This window comes from Carcharodon carcharias, chromosome 5, assembly GCF_017639515.1.
Source record: "Carcharodon carcharias isolate sCarCar2 chromosome 5, sCarCar2.pri, whole genome shotgun sequence".
Classification (NCBI taxonomy): Eukaryota; Metazoa; Chordata; class Chondrichthyes; order Lamniformes; family Lamnidae; genus Carcharodon; species Carcharodon carcharias.
Window position 1 is genome coordinate 158,790,608 of NC_054471.1, and position 17,368 is coordinate 158,807,975.

At 41.0% G+C, this 17,368-nt stretch overlaps 1 protein-coding gene across 3 annotated transcripts in view; it reads right to left on the reverse strand.

Moving 5' to 3' along the window:
• The window catches only part of galnt2 (UDP-N-acetyl-alpha-D-galactosamine:polypeptide N-acetylgalactosaminyltransferase 2), a 130,486-nt gene extending 124,890 nt beyond the window's left edge, over nt 1-5,596 (reverse strand). The window contains exon 1 of one of the 3 annotated variants that reach the window (XM_041188235.1): nt 5,387-5,596. In XM_041188235.1, the coding sequence (XP_041044169.1) occupies nt 5,387-5,482 (96 nt within the window). In that variant the 5' untranslated portion in view covers nt 5,483-5,596. The remainder of the gene's footprint in view (nt 1-5,386) is intronic. The other 2 variants (XM_041188237.1, XM_041188236.1) reach the window with 2 other exon arrangements.
• Nucleotides 5,597-17,368: the final 11,772 nt, after the last annotated feature.

A 17,368-nucleotide genomic window follows, 5' to 3' on the forward strand; every position in this document is an offset into this window, starting at 1 on the left:
CAGACAAGCTCTTTCAAGGAAAGGAGCTGAAATTCCTTGTGAGGAAGGCAAAGTTTTACAGGACTTTTGTGACTCATAGCAATCACTTAATTCTGGGTGGGTTGCTAAGAAAATTCATGGAATCTGTGTTGGTGGTGTCTGACATTTAGTGTGCAGTAGTATATTCAACCACAGTTTGCCTTTTAACTCATGTTAACCTCATGTTAATTCTGTATGTTAGTGTATAAGATATTGACTTTTTGCTTTGCTTACTCTTGTATAGTAAAATTTCTTGTTTAAAACTGTGGAATCTTGTGGCTTTATTATCTTAGCAAATAACAGGAATTCAGAATTTGTCTCCAACAAACACTACTGGTCCCTAACTGGGTTGTAACACATAGGAGGCAGCTATTCAGCCGATCCAAGTATCAACCTAGATTTGTGTGCTCAAGTCTTTGAGGGTATTTGGAAATAAAAATTCAGTAAAAGTGACAATGAAGCTATCGCATTGCCATTAAAACTCAACTGGTTCACTAATGTCCTTTAGGGAAGAAAAAAAAGCAAAATACTGATGCTGGAAACCTGAAACAAAAACAGAAAATGCTGGAAAAGTTCAGCAGGTCTAACAGCATCTGTGGAGAGAAAAGCAGAGTTAACGTTTCAAGTCCGTATGACTCTTCTTCAGAGCTAAACTTAGCTCATAAGAGTCATACGGACTTGAAACGTTAACTCTGCTTTTCTCTCCACTGGTGCTGTTAGACCTGCTGAGTTTTTCCAACGTTTTCTGCTTTTGCTTTAGGGAAGGAAACCTGCCTTTGTTACCTAGTCTGTAACTCCAGTACAACACTGAAGTGGTTAACTTTTAGCTGCCCTCTTAGGTGCATTGTGAGTTACTCAGTTATATCAATCTGTGAAAAACCACATGGACTGGAACACTGTCCCTACAACTAGGAATGGGTGATAAACGCTGGTATTGCCAGAGACTCCAACATCTGAGTACGAAAAATACTCCGCAGAAGTAAAACATTGGAACCAGCACCCTATTTGTCTTCCAAGCAGTCTGCATAGCGCCATGTCCAATCCCTGTTGGCACAGTTTAAAAAGGACTGAGTGAGGAAGTGATTATATGTGCCAATGCACAATCTCACTTTTCTTTTGAGCACAGCCAAGAATTATTTAAGATACGTCTCTTTATAACCATTAATCCGTGATGAAAATGGATTGGTAAAAGATTGGATGTTGGCAGCAACACATTTATTTTCCAATACACACTGGGTCAAGGAGCCCAGAAAATCCATAGTTGTGAGAAAACCATATTTAGGTAAGTTATATCTCAAATGGTTAAATATAAAATCAGAACTAAACCACACAATTCCTCCTCTCAATGCAAACATAAAGAAAGAAAATGCATTTCACAAAAAGAGAATGCCCCAAAGTGTTTTACAGCACTTTTTATTCTTGAATTGTTGTCATTATGTAATGTAGGAAACACAGCAGCCAATTTGCCCACAGAAGGGTCCTACAAGCAGCATTGTGATTGTGACCAGATAATCTGTTTCAGTGATTTTGGTTGAGGGATAAATATTGTCACTGGGGAGAACACAACACTACTTCAAAATAGTGCAATGAGATCTTTTCAACTGAGAAGGCAGACAGGCCTCAGTGTAACATCGAATCCAAAGGATGGCACCTCCAACAAGGCAGCACTCCCTCAGTAATGTTAGCCCGGATTATATGCTCAAGTCTCCACCAATATTTACAAAGAACAAATAGGGAGGTCAAAGCTGTAGCTGATTTTATATATTCCTTTTTCCTTGTGCTCTGTAAAGAGCTCAGAGACATTTTATTTAAGTTAGGGGGTGTAGAAATGCTTATACCACACCGATAACCAACAAAAACTAAACAAATATTCTTTACTCAGGAATGTTCAAGCAAAATAAGATATATACAGATTTGCAGAGAAACACTACATCCAGCATTCCCTGTCCATCGCACTTTTAAAAATAAGCAGAGAAAGACTTGTATGTATATATAACTTTTCAAGACCACCAGATGCCTCAAAATGCTTTACAGCTGATGAAGTACTTTTGAAGTGTAGTCACTGTAGTATCATAGGAAACATGGCAGTCAATTTGTGCATACCAAACTCCCAGAAACAGCAATGTAATAATGACCAAATAATCTGTAGTTTTAGTGAAGCTGATTGAGAAATAAATAAATATTAGCCAGGACACCAAGGATGTCTCCACTTTTCTTCAAAATAGTGCCATGGGATCTTTTACATTCACCCAATCAGGCAGGTGGGGACTCAATTTAATGTCTCATCCAAAAGGACTGGACCTCCAGTTGTGCAGCATTCCCTCAGCACAGCACTGGAGTATCATCATTGATTTTTGTCCTCAAGCCCCAAAGGGGGACTTGAGCCTGGAACCTTGTGGCTCAGAGGCAAGAATACTACTGACTAAGCCACAACTGACACTAAACAATAATGGAATAAAACTAATTTTGACCCAGAGGCCACAATTTACGAGTGATATACAAACCCATCTGTAAAGCTGGCTTTACAATTTAGATACAATTCTCTCTGGAAGACAGTGGCTTTACAGTTCATATAGAAACATAGAAACTGGGAGGAGTAGGCCATTTGCCCCTTTGAGCCTGCTCCGCCATTCAATATGATCGTGGCTGATCCTCTATCTTAATGCCATATTCCCGCTTTCTCTTCCCACCCCTAATATCCAAAAAATTATCAATTCCCTTCTTGAGAATACTCAGTGACCCAGCCTCCACAGCCTTCTGTGGTAGAGAATTCTACAGGTTGACCACCTTCTGAGGGAAGAAATTTTTCCTCATCTCAAGTCCTAAATGGCTGCCCCATATCCTGAGACTGTAACCCCTGGTTCTAAGCTCCCCAACCAACATTCTCCATGCATCTAGTCTGTCTAGCCCTGTTAGAATTTTATACAGCTATTTGTGGCAGGTGGGCACATGATGTTTTATCGACAATTAAAACAGGACATTTTATATTTATGCATGCATTTGTAGTTTGGCTAGGATATTTATACCAGCAGCATTCTCCTTGAAAGGGGTGAGAGTGGAGTGGAAGGAGGGACCGCATGTTAGTGATTGTTTGACTCAGAGCCATTGGAACAGTGCCTGGTTCCCAATTTTGAGCTGAGACCAAAGAAATTCCGTAGTAAACGTGAAAGTGTTAGTTAACACCTGTTGGCAAGGCAAGTTTGTAGATTAGAAGGCAATTACAACATTCTAGCTCAGGTCCCATGAAACTACCTTTCCTTCTTTTTGCTTAATAGATTCTCTGTGAGGCCAAATGCCTGAAGTACAACAGACCCACACAACTCTATTACTCAATCTATTGTGAATCAAAGATTCAACTGAAACCAGAAAAATCCTGCATTGTTTCACTTGATCTAGTTTCTAGGTCTCAACTAATTGCATTTATATTGCAACTTTAACATCATAAAAATGTGCCACAGCAATTCACAGGAGCATAATCAGGCAAATTGTGACACCGAGCCACATAAGGTGACGTTAGAATAGGTGACTAATAGCCTACGGCACAGATGTAAATTTTAAGGAGCAACTTACAGAGAATGTACAGCGTAGGAACATGCTATTTAGGCCAAGTGGCATATGCTGGTGTTTATGCTCCATAGGAGCTACCTTCCATCACTCTTCATCTCACCCAATCAACATATCCTTCTACCTCTTTCTACTTCATCCTCTGAAATACATTTATGCTTTTCACTGCCTTGTGGGCTTTAAGGAGAGTTGGGGAGGCAGAGGAGGCAATTCTTTCAAAATAGACATACATTAAAACATCTGATGGAACACCAAGACAGTATTCACTCAGTGCACAAACACAAGTAAAAGTCGTGTAATAATTCACTTGCAGTTTACATGCTGCTCAGTCAGTCAAAATGACGCATATGATCCAGTTTCAGATCAGTATTAATATCAAATATTTTAAATCGGATTAAGATTGAATTCAATTTCAGTGGCAAACATATCAAGGCTGATTAAAAGTGAACCAGTTAGGTTTTATAATCAATTCAACCAGACCTACTTATGTACAAGATATTTACTACCTAACAGGCTTGCAAAAGCAAGTCACTTAGAAAGAAACGTGCTAATGGTACTCATGTATAACTAATGATTTTTTTAAAAGATTATTTTATAATCTTTTAATTGCAAAACTGATTTAATTTATAACAATTCTATCTTTTTCCTAACAAAACTACAAAATAATAAAGTCAGTCGGGGAAATCTTAATGCCAATATACAAATATCACACTTCAGCAGTAATAACAATCCACAGCAATTTGAAACTTAAAATCCAAATCAACATAATATCGACACAACTGTAGTTAGGTATGATCCATTGCACCTTTCCATAGAACTGAAAAGCCCTGAGCATTATGCTTGATTCATTGTCTTTGTATAGATGTTGCAGTGAATGCTCAAGCAATTGTCTGAGTGTGTCAGTGAAATCTGACTGTTTGGAAGTGATCCTATGAAGGTCCTAGCATTTCACTGAATGTCTAGGTGTGTGTGTTCCTGCGAATTGAATATATGTCTGAGTGTTCCAGTAAGTGTCTGAGTGTATGGCAGAGTACTGCTGTGAATTTCAGAATGTTGCGACCAATGTATGAACTAATGGCTCAGTGTTTCAATGAATGAGCATACGACTGAGTATTTAAGCAATGTCTGGGTGTTCCAGCAAATGTTTGAATGTATGTTTATCAATGAAGGTCTAATGTTTGAGCCAATGTTACATGATTCCCACAAACGTGAGATAGCCTGAGTAATCCAATGATTACAAATGTACTGGTGAGTGCTTCAAACAACATCCAAGAGTATGCCAGTGTTAAAATGCGTTTCTCTGCTCAACTGTATGCCCAGGTGTTCTGATGTACAATACATTTCCTTTTATGAATGCATGTCTAAGTGGTCTGTCATATGTTCCTGTGTGTGTAGTATGAATGTTCCTGCTTGCATGTGTCATGTGTGCCTGTATAGAGTGTGCACAAGTGTTCCTGCATGTATAATGGGTTTGTGTTTCTGTTTGTATAGTGGGTGAGTATTCCTGTGTGTAGTGTGTTCCTGCATGTGTATAGTATGTGTGTGTTCCTGTGTGTATTGAGTGTTCCTGTGTATGTAGCGTGTATGAGTGTTCCTGTGTGGGTTCGTGTATGTAGTGTGTATGAGTGTTGCTGTGTGTAACGTGTATGAGTGTTCCAATGGAGATCTCCGTGCCTATGTCCTTGTGAATGTAATTTGTTCCAGCCCGAATGTCGAATCCCATAAATCGTATTCTTTGCCGTCAGATTGGAAGCCGAGGCCCAGGTACCGAACCGACCGCATTCTTAAAAAAAACAATCTTTACCTTCCGGTTCGTCCCGCTGCCCAAATAAATGTAATAAGCGATCCCCAATACCCAGAGGAAGGCGAAGCACAGCAGAATTCTGGACTTTCTTCTCATAGTTTTGAGCGAAGCGGGAATGAAGAGACTAAGGCGAAGGAGCAGGCCGTGTCGGCACTAGCGACGAAGCGACGCTCAGCATCCATCAGCCAGCAGCGAAGAGCCGCGCAAGCGAGCGCCTGGGCGAAGGTCAAGGGGTAAAGGGTACGTAGAACAAAGTGTAGAGCAGGGAAGAACAGGGAGACATTGACCCATAGCTATCAAAACCATGAGTTTCACACACAAAAAGTTAATAATGAAGGAACTAATTCAGCATTGCATTTAATGAAGCTAATTCTGCATTGTGTGTAATAATGAAGCTAATTCTACATTGCCTATGGTAATAATGAAACTAATTCTGCATTACATTTAATAATAAAGAAACTAATTCTGCATTTAATAGGAAAAATAATGATGTATTTACATATAATAGAAAATTAATTATTAATCGCATACAATTATGGAAAAATAATTATGCATTGTATATAACAACAGAAAATATATCATGCAATGCATACAATAATGAAGTTAATTATACATTGCATTTAATAATGGAGAAACTCATTCTGCATTCCATATAATAGAGAAATGAATCATGCATTGCAAATAATAATGAAGGTAATTGTCCATTGCATATAATAAATGAAAAAAATTAATTAGGCATCACATATAATGGAGAAATGAATTATGCATTGCATGTAATGACACTAATCCTGCATTTCATACAATAATGAAGAAACTCATTCAGCATTGCATATAATAATGAAAAAAATAATTATGCATTGCATATAGTGGAGAAATGATGCATTGCATATAATAGGTAAATGAATTATGCATTTCATATAATAATGAAGCTAATTATGCATTTCATATAATAATGAAGAAACTAATTACACATTGTATTTGGCATCACTGCAAAATATTGTTTGGAGGAAGAATGGTTTAACCATTTCTCATCACCCCATACTAATATTGCCAATCTCTGCTGGGGTCTCCAGGAATTAGGATTAATTTACTTGAGACAGTGCTGCAGGCAGACCTGGGAGAAAAGTCATAAGGAGTATAAAAAAATTTTTTATCCCATTTATTAGTTATTAAAGATTTTCAAAATGGGATGAAATGCTGTTTGATTATGCAGGGACCATTGGAGGCAGAAGTTCATGTGATGAAAGGGATATGACCAACCATAGGTGATGAACCTACCTTAAGCACCGAGGGAAACTTACCTCCTTTATTCTTTCCCAAGGCAAGCACAAGACTTTTATTTGGGATCAAATCCATGTGGCTGACCTACATCACATAAAGAGATGGGGAGGACCAGCACAGGCTATTGAGCTACAGGAGGCCATCTAGCATACAGATAAATGTCTTCTGCTCTGATTTCATCTAGGTTGAGTCTTGTTCAATACATTAGCAACTTGCTACATATGACTAATTGGGAAGCCAGATGTGGATAATTGCATTTTTGCTTAGTAACTAAAAATAAACAGCAGGCACCTTTGTTGGTCAACTGATCTTAATATCATATGCACAGCATGTGAACTTAACTTTTTTGTGCATTTGTTAGTAAAGGTAAGATGTTTTTTTGATTGTCGTGAGTACTTTACTTCCTTGGTTACTGGATAGCATTAGATGTATAGGAAAAGTATGTTTACTTTTATTGTGTGGGAGTATACAAGATGTTTTCTAAAATTAGTGCATGCAGATCAAACAGTGCCACACCTATGACTAGGCAGTAGTTTCCATTGCATAACACTGCTCTAGATAACAGACAAGGTCTTTTATAAGTTAAGGCAAGGGGATTCCTGAAGTGTGTCACCATTTCCAGGGAGGGAAACAGCCAGAAACATTTGGGAGAAAAAAAATACTGCAACATTCCCATGAGTCTATATTGCACATGCCTGGAAGAAAATTGAGACAGGCATAAGGTCAGAGCTGACCAATACCTAGTTATAGTCCCAGCCCTATGGTACAGATTAGCATGGATCCCAGTGAAATTAGCTCTACAGTAATCACTAGATAGGTGCAACATTGCCTGCAGACGTGGTTGGAAGCACCTTTGCAGCTGATCATTATTCTAGCACTCCTTTTTTCATAAAGTACTGCAAAGAAAGAATTAGCATTTATATAATGCCTTTCACAACCTAAGGACATCCTGAAGGATTTTTAATAATAAATTGAAGCAGGACTAGGCCATACAGCCACTAGAGTCTGCTCTGTGATTCAATAAGATTATGGTTGAACTTCTATATCAACTCAATTTTCCCCATATTTCATGTAACTTGATTGCCTTAGTGCACAAAAAATTATCGAGCTCAGTCATACTCATTGACTGCACATCCACAGCTCTCTGGGGCACAGAATTCCAAATTCTAAATTCTTCACAACTTCCTATGTGAAGAAATTTCTCCTCACCTCCATCCTAAACGGTCAACCCCTTATCCTGAGACGTCATCCCCTCAGTTCTAGACTGCCCACCCAGGTGAAACAGCTTCTCCGTATCTACTCTGTAAAGTTCCATGGAGAACTTTCTACATTTCAATGAGATCATCTCTTATTCTTCTGAATCCAGAGAAAATAACCCCATTCTAGTCAATCTCTCCTGTTAGGAAAGTCCTCTGATCCCAGAGATCATTCTAGCAAACCTTCATTGCACTCCCTCCAAGGCAAGTATATCCTTTCTGTAAACTGTACATAGCACTCCAAGTGTGGTCTCACCAAAGCCTATCTAATTGCAGCATGACTTCCTTATACTCATACTCCAACACCTTTGTAATAAATGCTAACATAGCATTTGATTTCCTTAAAGTTAACATGCAGATACAGCAAACAATGTGATTTGTGTACAAAGACCCAAATCCCTCTGCATTTCAACATTCAGATTTTAAAAATATATATTCTGCTTTTTCATTCTTCCTATCAAAGTGGATAATTTCACCCTCCCACATTTATATGCCATTTGCCATCCTCTTTACTGGTCTGTAATCCTTTGCAATCCCTTTAAGTTCTCCTCAAACCTTACTTAATTTTCTCAAATTAAACTTGGATACATTATTCAGTTTCTTCACCTAAGACATTGACATAGATTGTGTTGACTCTGCTTAATTATATTTTGATTTTTCAAAGTGACCTGCTATAACATCCTTAAGGACACATTTTAGCATTTTCCCTTCTACTGGTGTCAGGCTAACTGGCCTATATTTCATTGTTTTCTTTCTCCCTTCTGTACGAACAGCAGAGGTTACATTTACTACCTTCTAATCATGGGGGACATTTGAGAGTCATAGAGCCTAGGAAATTCTAAGAGATCAAAAACAATGCATCCACTATCTCTGCAGACACCACTTTTAAAACCATAGAGTTGGAGGTTATGAGGTCTAAGATTTGTCATCTTTTAATCCCATTAATTTTGATTTTTTTTAACTACCCAAGCAACCTGATAAGGACCAGATTATCTGTTTTAGTGATGTTGGTTGAAGGATAAATGTTGGCCAGGCCACCAGGGAGAACGCCCCTGCTCTTAATCTTCCAATATTTTACATTCACCTGAGACAGGTTATAACAGAAGGTTTAAAGTCTCATCCAAAAGGAAGCACCACCAACAGTGTAGCATTCACTCAAGTACTGCACTGGAGTTTCAGCCTAGATTTTTGTGCTTAAGTCTCAGGAGTGAGACTTGAACCCACAAGCTTCCGATTCAGAGACAAGTGTTCTACCCATTGAATCAGTGTAGCCAGTACTTGAGTCACCTATCAATGTTTTCAACATAGTCCATTAAAGAAGTTGAGTTCAAAAGACACACACTTAGTGTAGACCTGTATCTCCCCTCCCTGTACGTTTGCTCTTGATTTGAAACATTGGGCTTTAAAACACACTTGCTTATTCACTTAATCAGAGGCACCTATGATAATTGAATGGGAAGTTTAGGTGGCTGCCACCATTCATTCCCTATAGTTTTAGTGCCCTAAAATAACAAGAGTTGATGTACTTCATCACAAGAACCATCCAGAGTAACGGTTAATCAGACTGACACTCCTTATCTGCATCATCAGGTCCACTGCCACAATCTACATTGTGAGTTGGAGCCTTAGCTTGCACCACTCATCTGTTACAGTGAGATATCACCTCTATCTACAGGTATGAGTATGAAGAAGTTGGCAAGTGATTGAGGACCACCTTATGCAGCCAAACTTACTGGGAATTTCTTCATTGTTCCTCCTCCTCCTTTCCCCAACATGTCACATGATGACAATTCCCATTGGGAAATCCACTAATGTCAGTAATAGTATTGGGAACAAAAATTAAATTCAAACAATTGGCATAAATGCTCATGACAACCTAAATACCAATAGGAATAAAAATGAGGAAAATGGGCCAGAGATGGTCTAAAATCTTTTGAATAAACTTTCTTACAGGCCTTTTAAATGTTGTTTAATATAATGCTGAGCATCTAACAACCTTGGATACCATTCTTATGGGAGGTAAAAGTAGCATACACCCAGCATACCAATGGGAGGCAATTCTCAGATAATGTACAGCAAACAGAAGTCAAATCACATCTGGACTGTAAAGACCACAGAATTATCAGGTTCAACATGATCTGGGAGTCAGGCATACAACATTTTAAAAAGGCTTAATTTAAACAATTGAGGTTACAACTAAATAAATTATTTAGAATAAGTTTTTCAGCAATACTTTCATGGAGGATAGAAGGTAAAACCAAGAAACTCAGATGAATCAAATGTGACCCTAAATGGTTTAATAACAACTTTAATATAGTACTTTTTTTAGGTTTGTAGCAATGTTCCAAGGCAGTACACAGATACATTTAAAAGAATGGATGGTGAACCAAAGAACGATTTGCTTGCATAGGGGAGTTTTAAGGAGGTTCCTAGCGGAACTGGAGAGGTTGTGGTCTTTAGGAATGACAGAGGGAATTCCAGAATACTGTACAGGGCCTAAGCAGTTGAAGACATAGCTGCCAATGGTGAGGAGAGGATGAGGTGGAGGAGATCGGATACAAAACTGGCCAGAATCAGAGGAACATAAAATTGAGAGTGAAATAAAGAGGAAAAGCAATCACTACAAATCCAGCAGATAAAATAGAGAAGGGTTGTGATGAACATAAGGTAAAACAGAAACATGTTAAAGAGGTCATTGGAGAGGGAAAAGAAACCTAGAAAGAAAGCATAGCAATGTAAGCTAAACCCAACAGTGAAACAGCAAATGTTTGAGTATTATAACAATAAGAGGGCAGTCAAACAGATGAAAACCCTAAAAGATGCAATGGAGTTTAAAGTTGAGGATGCACACAAAACAATAAATATTCCTTTCTTTCAAGGCAAGACAAGAGCAACATTCCCTCCCAAAATAGAGATAACCCAAGTAAAATCAATAACTTTGATCAATAACAGATGTCTGAGACATCTCATAGGGTTCAATACAAATAAAGCCCTGTGATAGGTGGTATTTGTCCCAGAGTACTGAGACACTAAGCATTGTAAGGCACTGAAAATCATTATCAGGGGCTGACTGGATACTTGGGAGTAATTTGGAAATAGGCTAACTTGACACCCACATTGAAGGTGGGATGAAATCAGATACAACAAACAACATGATTTTACATTCCATGTAATATAATAAAATTGATAATCAGGAGTAAGCTTGAGGAGTTCATCATATTGGTTTTCAAGATGTAGGCGATGCTGTACATTAATAACCTCATAAACAGCAGCCAATGAAAATTTAGAAGGGGAAAGATCCTTTCTATCCAACTACCTTGATCTCACTGAAGAAGTGACACTTCCAAATATAATTTGGTGTACACATCCAATAGGCGTTTGACAAAGATACATGCAAAATCCTATCAGTTAAACTCAAATATGTCGGACCTCGGTGTGCCCTGGAAATTAATTAAAAGGGCTGGAGGTTGAATGGTAGGAATGTGGTTTAAGATGATACCAATCTAGGACTGAAAATGGAATTGGAGGAAACAACTCAGATTAAAGAACAAGTTGAACTGGACAGAACAATGGCTGATGAAATTTAATGCAAACAGGTAGAAAAATATAAGTTGCATTTATATAGAGCCTTCATGCATCATAACCAATGAAGTACTTTGAAGTGTAAACACTGTTGTCTTATTCATTCTTCAAGGCAAAGGTGACCATGTTCATTGTCTGGAGTGTTTGGTAGGGTTCCAGTGGCTGCGTAGGTGACTGCTAAGGCAGATCTGCACCCAGAAGATTCTGCAGATTATTGAATTTTGCATCAGTTGCTGGCTCGGGATTTCCTCTCTTTGCATTTTCTCTCTATCTCTGCTTTGCACTTGCTTTCAGAGGAGGCAGCACCATTTTTTATTTCATTACACAGGTGCAGCAATCCTGGAGCTTCTCCCAGGACATGAAACCGATATCAAAATTCCTAAATGAAGCCTTCAGTGTGTCCTTGCCGTGCTTCCTTTGACTATCATGACCCCTGACTCAAGCTCTCCATGTAAGGTTCACTTTGGTAAGCGAGTATTAGGCATTCTGGCTACATAATCGGCCCAGGTCAGTTGCTTGGCATGCACCTTAGTGTCTGGTATTTTGTCCTGCCATCTGATCTTCAGAAGTTTTCAAAAGCAGTTCAAGTGAAAGTGGCTGAGTTTCTTGACATGATGTATGTACACTGTCCAAGTCTCACGTGTAGAGCAGAGTGGGCAGGATTATTGCTTTACAGACTTTCATTTTGGTAGGCAGATTTGTTCTTCATTCCCAGGCTTATATTCAAAGTCTGCTGAAGGCTACACTTGCTTTGGCAAATTTTGTATGTGTCTCGTTGTCAAAATAGATAGCTCGCGTGGGTGTGCAGTCAAGTTAAGTGAATTTATCCACTGCTGACAGATTCTGGTCATAGACTGAAACCTTGGGCTCGAGATAGGGCTTTTCTGGAGCAGGCTAGTATAGTACTTCAGTTTCTTCGTGCTGATCTTAAGGCCGAAGTTGTTGCATGCATTGGAGAACAAGACTATGCTACATTGCTTATCCAGCTCCAAACCGACAGCTAGTGCACAGTTATCGGCAAACAGTAAATTGCAAAGTATATCCTTGGAGACTTTGGTCTTTGCCTGGAGTCGGCTCAGATTGAGTAGCTTTCTATCCATGCAATGGCTGATTTTGATGCCAGGATGAACATCATGGAACGCACCAGAAAGCATGGTGGAGAAAAACATGCTAAAGAGGGTTAGCGCCTGCACACAGCCCTGTTTAGCTCCATTAGTAAATGGGAATGGATCAGAAGACTCACCATCATCCAGGACACATGTGAGCATGCCATCATGGAACTGTCAAATTATTGTGATGAACTTCTCAGGGCAGTCGAATTTCTCCATTATTTTCCAAAGACCCTCACAGCTGACTATGTCAAAGGCCTTGGTCAGCTCAACAAACATGGTGTAGAGGTCCATGTTCTGCTCTTAAAGAGTCATATTCCACATGAAACGTTAACTCTGCTTCTCTCTCCACAGATGCTGCCAGACTGGCTGAGTTTTTCCAGCACTTTCTGTTTTTATTTCAGAGGCATAGGTTGTCTGTATGCCAACTCCCTGAAAGGTGAGGTCACAGACAAGGTCTGCTGCAAAGGACTCAGATGAGCCTTTAACGGGTGGCAAACAGAACACTGCTGAGCATTTATAACAAGATTCTGGATGCACTGGCAGGCCTATCAGGCAGCCTTCTGTCACTGTCAAGGAGCATGGAGATCAGCTCCAAAATGGTACAAGGCTTCAGGAGAGCTTTGAGCCCATCCTTTCCAACATGGAAGTGGTGGCCAATTCTGCAACAGCGTTAGCAGTAATTAAAAACAGAAAATGCTGTAAAAATTCAGCATGTCTGGCAGCATAAGTGGGGAGAGAAACAGGGTTAACATTTCGACTCCATATGAATCTTCTTCAGAGCGAAAGAGAAGTAGAAATGTGATGGATTTTATACTGTTTAAAGAGGGTGGAGCAAAATAGAAGGTCAGGGATAGGTGGAAGCTCAGGAGAGATTGACAATGATGTCATGGACACAAGACAAAGGGAATGTTAATGGTAGTGTTAAAGACTAAAGAAGGTGCTCTTAGTAGCATTAAGGTAAGATAGCTGAATGTGTTAAAAGCAGAACAAGGGTCAACGCTCTGTGAAAGCGCAACATAGAAACAAGTGACAGATGGCCCTCTATGTGTGTGTGTGGCGGGGTTGGGGGGGGTGGGGGGGGGGAGGGGGCAGGGGCAGGGGTGGTGTGCATGTTGGGGAAAGAGGATGAGAAAAGGATTTTTAAAAATAAATAAAAGAAAAAATGAATAAATACATTAAAATAAATAAAAATATTGGATTAAAAAGGTGTAACATTGGAGGAGAGAGTTCATGGCCTGAAGTTGTTGAACTCAATGTTAAGTCTGGAAGGCTGCAAAGTGCCTAATCAGAAGATGAGGTGCTGTTCCTCCAGTTTGCGTTGGGTTTCACTGGAACATTGCAGAAGGCCAAGGATGGACATGTAGGCATGAGACCAAGATGGTGGGCTGAAACGACAGGAAGCGACAGTAAAGTCTGGGTCATGCTTGCAAAGATGTTCTGCAATCCAGTCTGTGAGTACTCTACACAATGTAGAGGAGACCACATTGGGAGCAATGAATACAGTAGACCAGATTGGAGGAAGTGAAAATGAAGCACTGCTTCACCTGTAAGGAATGTTTGGGACCTTGGACAATGAGGAGGGAGGAGGTAAAGAGGCAGGTGTTGCAGCTTCTGCATTTGCATGGGAAGGTGCCGTGGGAATGGGATGAGGAGTTGTGAGTGATGGAGGAGTATACCAGGGTGTCACAGAGGGAACAGTCCCTCCAAATGCTGATGGGAGTGGGGGGGAGGCAAGGGTGAGGGGAAGATGTGTTTGGTGGTGGCATCATGCTGGAGTTGGCAGAAATGGCGGAAGATGATCCTTTGAATGCAGAGGCTGATGGGGTAAAAATGGGGACAAGGGGGACCCTATCATGGTTCTGAGAGGGAGGGGAAGGGTTCAGGGCCCCTCACCCTGCCTGACCTGCAGACCTGCCTGAGATGCAGTTTTGGTGACTGCTGAATTAGCTTCCACTGCAGCACTGTTGAAGCCACCAAATGTCTCAGCGCTGCTGTGGAAGTTCAGGCAGAGGTCATAGATCCATACTTGCTGCTATGCAGGCTTAGAATGCTACCATTTGCAGATCGCAGTGCTCAAGGGGGCTTGTAGTCTCTGATTGAGGTCCAACAATCTGCTCTTCAACAGATTAGTAGGATTGCTGAGGTGCCAGCACGTGTGAGTGTAAATGACACAATGGAACATGGATCAGCTGTTCTCTCTCAGAATACCAACATTTATGTTCTCACCACTGCCACGCCACCCATGCCCTTGCTGTTACCTCTCATCCAACCAGCCCAGACAACTGCTGCCCATGTCAATTTTGTGCAGTCTTAAGCTAGGCCCTCAAGGGTCATCCTGCAAGGCCATCTGCAGTCTCCCTCTGTGAAAGTCAGTAGCCTTCCACCTGCCATACTGTAGCCACTGGGGGAGCACTATGTAGAAGCCCTACAACAGGCAAGACAGGCACTAAGGGAACAAGGGTGAATAGTTCATTGCAATTTGCATAATTGGATGTGTTGTTGGATAAAGGTATTCTGTGGAAGACTTTTATTTTTACCGAGTGGATGATGTGATAGGACATCTCAGATGAACATAACGATAGGGAATGGTGGATCCATGGGGATCAACGGAAATAGTTTTATTGAAAACAGAGTCTGAGAAGGTGCTCTCTGACAGCCTGTCCACAGTGAAGGGGTCCAATATGCACCCTCCTTGTCTCTTCCAATTCCTCCTCCCAAGGTGGCTTCCAAACCTCAGGTCACAGTGGCTGCACGCAGATGGTGATAATGTTATGGAGAATACAACAGACCACCAGAAACTTCAAAACCTGCTCCTATGTGACCTCAAAGTAGCTTGAGCAGGCTGTTGCTCCATGGTGTTTCTTGTGGCTCCATGGCTCTCCTTATACACCCGCTGTTCTCACATGGTTGGTTGGCAGAGGTGGGTCATGAGCCATGGATACATGGGAAGCCTTTGTCCCCAAGAAGCCAGCCTTTGGTTCTCCATGATCAGGCTCAAAGATAGTGGGTACAGCTGACTGGCACATAATGAAAGCATCATGGGTGCTGCCAGGATAGCAAGCATTCAGTAACATGACCTACTGGGAGTCGGCACACACCAACTGAGCATTTATAGAATGCTAACCCTTGCATTCCTATACTTCTTCCTGTTGACATGGGTTCCTGTTGACGTGGGGTGGGGGGGGGGGGTGGGGGGGTGGGGGGGGGTTGTCCCAGAGCCATATGCGTGTCGTTGATGGCACCCTACACCATTGGAAATCTCACTATCCTGGCAAAACCACGTGCCCAGTCATCCTGCTTGTCCCTGCTGAGAGGAACAATTGGTATACCATCACCTTCCAAAATAGATGGGCCTCCATGATCTCCCAAATGCTTCAATGTATGACACACTGGGAAATATTTGAGATGTTATCTGTTTCACTTGGAAAGACTCAGACATATAATAGTTCAAAGCTATTGCAACACTTATGACAACTGGCAGGGACATCTTGGTGTGAGACTCCTAATTGGGCTGCAGAAGGTGGCACAATTCAGTGACCACGACTTTATTGAAGCTGAGTCACCTTAACCATTGCTTCTCGGTAAAGTGGAGGTTGGAGAAGTGCTCCTGAAAAATCCTCGGTGGGTAGGGTCTTCTGGGAGAATCCTCCTCCTCCTTCCTCTATGAAAAACTTCCCCTCTGCAGCCTTCACTCCATTTGATGGCCATTTTACAGACCAAAAAGCACTGCAACTACAGCAACAGCACCGCCCCCCCCCCCCACCCCACCGCCCATCTAGCATCAAATCCTCTGTCTTATCTGATGTTAAGCACTAGTTCTCTAAAACACCTCCAATATACAGCACAAACTCAGCATTACCAGAACCATTTCAAAAATACATCAGCTGTGTTGGTAACTGTTCAACTAGGAGTGATCAGCAGAGACAATCATTGCACATTGACTGATCATGGCACTGTCACACAGGAAACCATTCAAGTGGGGGAGCAAAAAGAATGTAGTGGTGGTAGGGGACAGTATAGTGAGGAGGATTAATACTGTTCTCTGTAGCAAAGAGCAAGAGTCCAGTTACCTGCCTGGTCCAGGGTTCAGGGCATTTGCTCAGGATTGGAGAGGAACTTATGGTGGGAGGGGGAGGATCCAGTTGTCGTGGTCCATGTAGGTACCAACGACATAAGCAGAACGAGGGAGGATGTTCTGCATAGTCAGTATGAGGAGCTAGACACCAAATTAAGATAGAGAACCTCAAGGGTAATAATCTCTGGATTATTACCTGAGCCACATGCAAATTGGCATAGGGCAAATAAGATAAAAGAAATGAATGCGTGGCTCAAAGTTTGGTGTGGGAGAAGTGGGTTCCGGTATGTGGGGCACCGGCACCAGTGCTCGGGAAAGCGGGTACTGTTCTTTTGGGATGGTCTACACCTGGACCGTGCTGGGGCTAGTGTTCTAGCGAGCCACATAACCAGGGAAATAGAGAGGGTCTTAAGCTAAATAATGGGGACAAGGGAACAAATTTGGGAAGATGTGGTAAACCAAAGAGTAGTGACAAGGCAAGAGAGTACCATGTGTCAGGAAGATATATTAATTTTCATAATGTTATTAGAAGTTATTATAGAGTAATAGTGGGGTCTGTGTCTATGGGTCTGTGTGTGTGTGTGTGTGGGTTTCATTCGAATTACAGACAACTGGTCGAAGTGCTTTGGTGTATCAAATGGGAAACTAGGTTTGAAATGCTACATCAGTAAACATG